General features: G+C 49.1%; 1 protein-coding gene across 1 annotated transcript in view; it reads right to left on the reverse strand.

Moving 5' to 3' along the window:
- Positions 1-6,964, reverse strand: part of ssbp1 (single-stranded DNA binding protein 1) — an 82,403-nt gene extending 75,439 nt beyond the window's left edge. Inside the window, exons 1-2 of the mRNA XM_038793529.1 lie at positions 6,877-6,964; positions 3,932-4,072 (exon numbers count right to left, since the gene is read on the reverse strand). Coding sequence (XP_038649457.1) covers positions 3,932-4,072; positions 6,877-6,964 — 229 coding nt within the window. The remainder of the gene's footprint in view (positions 1-3,931; positions 4,073-6,876) is intronic.
- Positions 6,965-7,675: the final 711 nt, after the last annotated feature.

The raw sequence follows: 7,675 nt of genomic DNA on the forward strand, positions 1-7,675 counted from the left end.
ATTCTCCTTTAGCTGTATCTTGTACTTGAATGGTAATGTACCCATTCCTTGAAACATGTTTGGAAATTCATCAATTATGGCATCTATTTGATCTTGTGCATGGACTAAAATTTTGCCTGTGCTGTGAGTTCTCTTCACCAGCTGCAGTAGCTCACATGCCTGCACTCCTGGAAGTGATGAACGCTTCGGTCCCTATTTAAAATTTTAAAAGCATCTCTGTGTCTTTAATTTGTACTGTGAGATAACATGTTTCCAACGTATTGATGACATTGACATGATAGTCAGGCAATTGACAATCATTGTCATATTTTGGAGGCTGTTGATTTAATTTGGCTAAGTCCAACTTATTAATTAAACTTGCATGAGCACCTGTATCTAATTTAAATAGAATGTCCGTTCCATTAACCTTCAATGGAATTGTCCTGTCATCTTTGGTATTGACAATTAATATTGGCTTTAAGTTTTCTTTTGTAGAAATAACCTTTGGAGTAGCATTAATCTTTTCTACAATGACGATCTACAAAGTGTCTTTCAAGTCATACATATCTGGGACAGTGTCAGGTTTAATCGCTTTCATTGTACATTTATTTGCATTTACTGTTTGAACAGTTCTGTCTTTGATAACTGAACATCTTTTCTTAGATTCAGGTGATCTAATTCCCATTCACCACTGCGCAGCAAAATGATTCTGTTTGTGACACTTCGCGCATACTTTCCCGATGGCTGGACATTTTTTTAACTGGGGTGCATGAGCACAATGTTTGCACATCATGATGGCCTCACGGTAGCATGGTGGTTAGCATCAATGCTTCACAGCTCCAGGGTCCCAGGTTCGATTCCTGGCTGGGTCACTGTCTGTGTGGAGTCTGCACGTCCTCCCCGTGTGTGCGTGGGTTTTCTCCGGGTGCTCCGGTTTCCTCCCACAGTCCAAAGATGTGCGGGTTAGGTGGATTGGCCATACTAAATTGCCCGTAGTGTAAGGTTAATGGGGGGATTGTTGGGTTACGGGTATACGGGTTACGTGGGTTTAAGTAGAGTGATCATTGCTCGGCACAACATCGAGGGCCGAAGGGCCTGTTCTGTGCTGTACTGTTCTATGTTCTATGATGCTGGTTGCATTATGCGCAAAATGGACACATTCTGTAGAGCGCTGTTTTCTCAAGGGCGCCACAGCATCAATGGCATCAGCCACGTTGTTCGTTTTTGCGCCACGTTTGCGAACCAACATCTCGGAGTACTGATTCTTAGCAAGTTCACTCGTACGTCACATACGGATAACTTCTTCTAGCCTTCATTTCTGTTGCCTGAGCAATCTTTCACGCAGCTTTTCATTTTTTATATCAAATACAATCAGATCACGCAGAAGGGAATCTGATCATAGCGAAAAATTACAGATCAGCACTTTGTTATGGGCCAGGAGATCACCTGACCCACGACTTTTACGAGATTGTGGTATGGGGAGCACAAGGCCCACTCTACAAGAGTGGTGCAGCAGATATCTAAAAGTATTTTTTAAAGCAAAACAATGTTTATTCTATGAACTCAGTTAACCTTTTTAAAACATACAGTGAGCACCTTAGCAACCATCAATTCAAATACAACCCCCAAAGAATACAACACTCTAAGTAATCCTTAAACTTTCCTCTTGAACATCCATAAGACAAAAACCCTTTTTACAGAAGCACATCAAGTATAAATTCTCTACGACATCACTGCAGTCACTTGAGCAGACAAACATTTATTAAAGTGACATTCCCATGACAGCTTTGAGCTTGAGATCTGTTACAAACAAGTCAATTGTTTCACCTGCCTTTTGGACTTGTGTTCGTAATATATGACGCTCAAAAATTTCATTAATCTGCAATTCACAGTGCCTGTCAAAAATTTGTATGACCATATTATGTTTCTTTTTATCAACTTCATTCTCGAAGTTATACAATTCATGCATGCAGTCCAGCCATGGTTAAGATCAGCGCAATCTTTCACTGACCACTGGCCGCTTCGAGGTCTGAAGCTGAGAGGTAGATTTCAAACTGTTGTTTGAAATTCCTCCAGTTTACATCTACTTTACCCAATGTCCTGAACTGCTTTGGAGTTTGCAAACCATCCATGAAGCTTTGACTGGTCTCTTCTATTCGATACGACTGGCTTCCACAAAGTCGTTGCGATCGAAGTCTGGATGAGAGTTTTTCCCCCCGATGTTCGTATGTTTTTTTTTCACAGATTTTCTCTCTCTCTATATCTAACTATACTACCTTGGTGACCACACCTGATACCATGTGATTTTCTCTGTTTTGTAAATCTGGATGTCATGAGTATGTTGCGTTGAACAAGGAACATCAAGCGAAGTTAATGAACAAAGCTGATTTATTTACACTACTTAAAAAAGATTCAAACTAGTACGAAGGTAAAAGTTATTAAATTAAATTATACAATATCTCTAACTACAGAACTCTGCACTATGAAACTGATCTCTCTCACACCTGAACACCTTCTCCCAGAATCCTAGGAATCACATGATATTTATATAACTGCTCCTTATCTCCATCTGGTGGTGAGAAGTATTCACATCAAATTGATAACCCTTTGTATTCCTTACACTATATATAGTTACAAACCCCACACGCGAGGCACCCACTGAGAAGACTAACCCCACACCCAAGTCAGCAACTGAGGAAACTAACCCCACTCCCGAGTCACCAACTGAGAAAACTAACCCCACTCCCGAGTCACCCACTGAGAAAACTAACCCCACACCCAAGTCAGCAACTGAGAAAACTAACCCCACTCCCGAGTCACCAACTGAGAAAACTAACCCCACTCCCGAGTCACCAACTGAGAAAACCAACGACACACCCGAGACATCCACTGAGAAAAATATGTTTTTCTAAATCCACTATGCCAGAAACAGGCAGCATTTGACAAGACAAGGCAATGAGCAGAACTCTTGACATGGTAGACTGTTGATATTAATACGTTCATAAGCTTTGTTCTCCTATTTTGTTGTTTATTGAATAAACATGGGCATACAAAAAACGAAGAAAAGTACAACACAGGAACAGGCCCTTTGGCCCTCCAAGCCTGTGCCGATCATGATGCCCAAACTTTAAAAAAAACCTTCTGCCCTTACTCTGTCCGTATCCCTCAATTTTCTCCCTAGTCATGTAACCATCCAGATGCCTCTTAAACGTTGCTAATGTGCCTGCTTCCACCGCAGCCATTGGTAGAGTGTTCCAGGCACCCACCACTCTCTGCGTGAAAAAGGTAATTTCTTCAAAAGTACTAAAGATCTCAGGAGAGATCTCAGACTGGGCTTTCCTCAGCCGTTCAAACAGGGGTTAAGCTTTCACAGGCAGACTACAGAGGGAGGCTGCCTGCAGCTTTTTAATCAGAAATTAAACTTTCACAGGCTGGCTGGTGAGAGTTGTAATTGCCAAGTGTTAGCTGACAAAGCCCAAACCTTGGTTCTCCACTTCCCTGAGTCAAAACAGAACTGAACTCAAAATGGAGTCTGCCTTCTTCTTCCAGGATCTTCTGGTGCTCTCTACCAATCAAAATCGAGACCCACCCGAGTCCCGGGATTGCAAAAGAGTTGAGGGGAGTCCTTGGATCAGCCAAAATAGCACATAAAGCTGGTTTAATCCAGATTAAAAGCACAGCATGCAGAATTGTAGCAACCAGCACAGAACATAAAGAGGACTACACAGGAAGCAAGATTTAAATGAGGAAAACAAAGTTTAAAGATGAGGACACTTACATAACAAGCTCAATTATCTGTTAAAGGGGATTTTTTTAAAATGCTGGGTGAGCTGCCGAGCTTTTGCCCTGCCAATACTCACATCCGATGAACAATAAAAATACACATCACTCAGACTCTCAGCAGAGAACACTTACTGGGAATTGGAAAGTATTTTACATTGGACATCACTACCTGATGCGAATGTATCACTGTCTCCTGATCGCCACATTTCATTAGTTGCCAATGAGAAAATTGTTACAGGATTCTTCCCATCGACTTGTCGCATCACAGGGTCCTGCCCAACTCGCCCAAGTAGCTGGACCCGGTTTAGGGCTGGAGAGAAAGAAAGACAATGTACATCTTAGAATTTTATTGACAATCCCACTGACTAGTCCAATACATTGGGCAAGGATTCAACATGCAGTTCAATGACAATGATCCTTAACATGACAGTATTCAATCACAGCCCAGCATAAATGTCCTCAAGTCTGGATCCAGCACAAACTGGACAGTGTCCCCATGCCCTGACCCAGCTCATGCCGGTCGCTGTCCCCATGACTGGGCACAATTCACCCCGGATAATGTCCCCATGCACGAATCCAGCTCACACTAGACAGTGTCCCTAAGCCTGGAGTGCAGTGCAGAATGAGGCCATAATAGTCCGAAATAGTACCCTAGGCCCACTCCTGCGGCCTATCCCTGTCGCCCCCAACTAACCTGCACACCTTTTGACCCTAAGGGACAATTTAGCATGGCCAATCCACCCAAGCTGCACATTTCTGGTCTGTGGGATGAAACCATAGCACCCGGAAGAAACCCATGTGTACACACGGGGAATGTATAAACTCCACAGAGTCATCAAGGCCGGAAACGAACCCAAGTTCATAGCGCTGTTAAGCAGTAACCCTGTGCCACCATGCTGCCCTGACTTGGCTCACACTGGAGAGCATCCCCTGCCATGGCCCAACTCACACAGTGTCCCATGCCCTGACTAGGTTCACATCGGACAGTGTGCTCATACCCAGCTCACAGTGGTCATTGCCCCCATGCCCGGACCCAGCTCAGTGTCCCAATGGCCTAACCCAACTCACACTGGGCAGTGCCCCCATGCCCGGACACACCCAATAGTGTGCCCATGCCCAGAACCAGCTCACACCGGACAGTAGCTAATGTAACACACTATTTAAAAAGGGAGATAGAGAGAAACCAGGGCCCAGTAGGTCTGATGTCGGTGGTGGGAACGTGCGGAGTCTGCACGTTCTCCCCGTGTCTGCGTGGGTTTCCTCCGGGTGCTCCGGTTTCCTCCCACAGTCCAAAGACGTGCAGGTTAGGTGGACTGGCCATGCTAAATTGCCCTTAGTGACCAAAAAGGTTGGGAGGGGTTGTTGGGTTACGGGGATAGGGTGAAAGTGTGAGCTTAAGTGGGTCGGTGCAGACTCGATGGGCCGAATGGCCTCCTTCTGCACTGTATGTTCTATGTTTTTAAATTGGCAGGCAGTGACTCGTGGGGTACCGCAGGGATCGGTGCTAGGACCCAGCTATTAACAATTTATATTAATGATTTAGATGAGGGAACAGGTGCCGGAATGTGGCGACTAGGGGCTTTTCACAGTAACTTCATTCGAATCCTACTTGTGATAATAAGCGATTTTCATTTCAAAATATCATGGGCAGGATACATCATAGATTCATCATAGGAATTTTCAGTGCAGAAGAAAGCCATTCGGCCCATCGAGTCTGCACCGGCTCTTGGAAAGAGCACCCTACCCAAGGTCAACACCTCCACCCTATCCCCATAACCCAGTAACCTCACCCAACACTAAGGGCAATTTTGGACACTAAGGGCAATTTATCATAGCCAATCCACCTAACCTGCACATCTTTGGACTGTGGGAGGAAACCTACGCACACACGGGGAGGATGTGTAGACTCCACACAGACAGTGACCCAAGCCGGAATCGAACCTGGGACCCTGGAGCTGTGAAGCAATTGTGCTATCCACAAGGCTACAGTGCTGCCCAACCCGAACCCCCCGCTGGGTCGGAGAATCGCTGGGGGCTGGCGTGAATCCCGCCCCCGTCGGCAGCCGAATTCTCTGGCACCAGATATTTGGCGGGGGCGGGAATCGCGCTGCGCCGGGTCCCCCTCCGGCGATACTCTGGCTTGCGATGGGCCGAAGTCCCGCTGCTTCTATGCCGGTCCCACCAGCGTGGATTGAACCAGGTCCCTTACCGGCGGGACATGGCGGCGCAAGCGGGCTCCGGGGTCCTGGGGGGGGCACAAGGCCATCTGGCCCCGGGGGGGGGGGGGTGCCCCCACGGTGGCATGGCCCGCGAATGGGGCCACCGATCTGCGGGCGGGCCTGTGCTGTGGGGGCACTGTTTTCCTACGCGCGGCCGTCAGCCTCTGCCATGGCCGACGCGGAGGTGACCCCCCACCCCATGCGCGGGGATGCCGCTGACGCTCCTGCGCATGGGCGGACTCCCGCCGGCCGGCGGAGTCCCTTCGGCCCCAGCAGGCATGGCGCCAAATGCCTTCCACGCCAGCCGCTGGGGCGCCAACCACACCGAGGCGGGAGAATCCCGCCCCAGATCTCCAAATTGGCAGATGACACCAAGTTGTGTGGGAGGGTGAGCTTGAAGAGGATGCAGAGATTTTTCAGGATGATTTGGGCAAGTTGAATGAGTGGGCAAATGAATGGCAGATGCAGTATAATTTGAATAAATGTGACATTATCCACTGTGGTAGCAAAAACTAGAAAGCAAACTATTATCTGAATTGCCAGAAATTAGGAGATGGGAATTTGTAATGAGACCTGGGTGTCCTTGTACACCAGCCACTAAAGGTAAGAATGCAGGTGCAGCAGACATCAAAGTAGGGCTTCCATAGTGAGAAGATTTGAGTACAGGAGCAGTTTCTATGCCGCCCATTTTCTATTACTAAGCTAGTCTCACTTGACCGCATTTGGCCCATATCCCTCCGTACCCACAATGCCCATGTAACTGTCTTTTTTTTTTAAGGAAAACTCGACACACGCTGCATCACCTCCACACATGCTGCCCCATTCCACACACGCTGCCCCCCAGTCCACACAAATTGCGCCCCCCCCCACGCACGCTGCCCCCCTCACCACTCACACTGCCCCCCTCCACTCAGACGTACGCTGCTCTCCCAGTCCACGCAGGCTGTTCCCCTCTCCATGATGCTGCTTCCTCCAAAACGCATGCTGCTCGCCCCTCCACATATACTGCATTGCACATCCACACACGCTACCCTGCTGTCCACAAACACTCCACCCTCCCCACACACGCTGCCCCCCCCCCCACCCCACACACACTGCACTCTCCCCACACACACTGCCCCCTCCCCACACAAACTGCCCCCTCCCCGCACACACTGCTCACTCCCCGCACACATGCCCCTCCCCACACACACTGCCGCCTCCCCACACACACTGCCCCCTCCTCCCTCCCACGAACACTGCCCCCTCCCCACATAAACACCCCCCTCCCCAGACACACAATCCCTCCCCTCCCCACACACACTGCCCCCTCCCCACACACTCTGCCCCCTCCCCACACACACAGACCCTCCCACACACACTGCCCCCTCCCCCCTCCCCACACACACTGCCCTCTCCCCACGCACACTGCCCCCTCACCACACACACTGCCCTCTTCCCACACACACTGCCCCCTCCCCACACACACTGCCCCATCCCCACACACACTGCCCCCTCCCACACACACTGCCCCCTCCCCACACACACTGCCCCCTTCCCACACACACTGCTCCCCTCCACACACACTGCCCCTCCCCCACACACACTGCCCCCTCCCCACACACACTACCCCCTCCCAACACACACTGCCCCCTCCCCACACACACTGCCCCCTCCCCACACACACTGCCCCATCCCCACACACACTGCCCCCT

Source organism: Scyliorhinus canicula, chromosome 4 (genome assembly GCF_902713615.1).
Source record: "Scyliorhinus canicula chromosome 4, sScyCan1.1, whole genome shotgun sequence".
NCBI classification, from domain to species: Eukaryota; Metazoa; Chordata; class Chondrichthyes; order Carcharhiniformes; family Scyliorhinidae; genus Scyliorhinus; species Scyliorhinus canicula.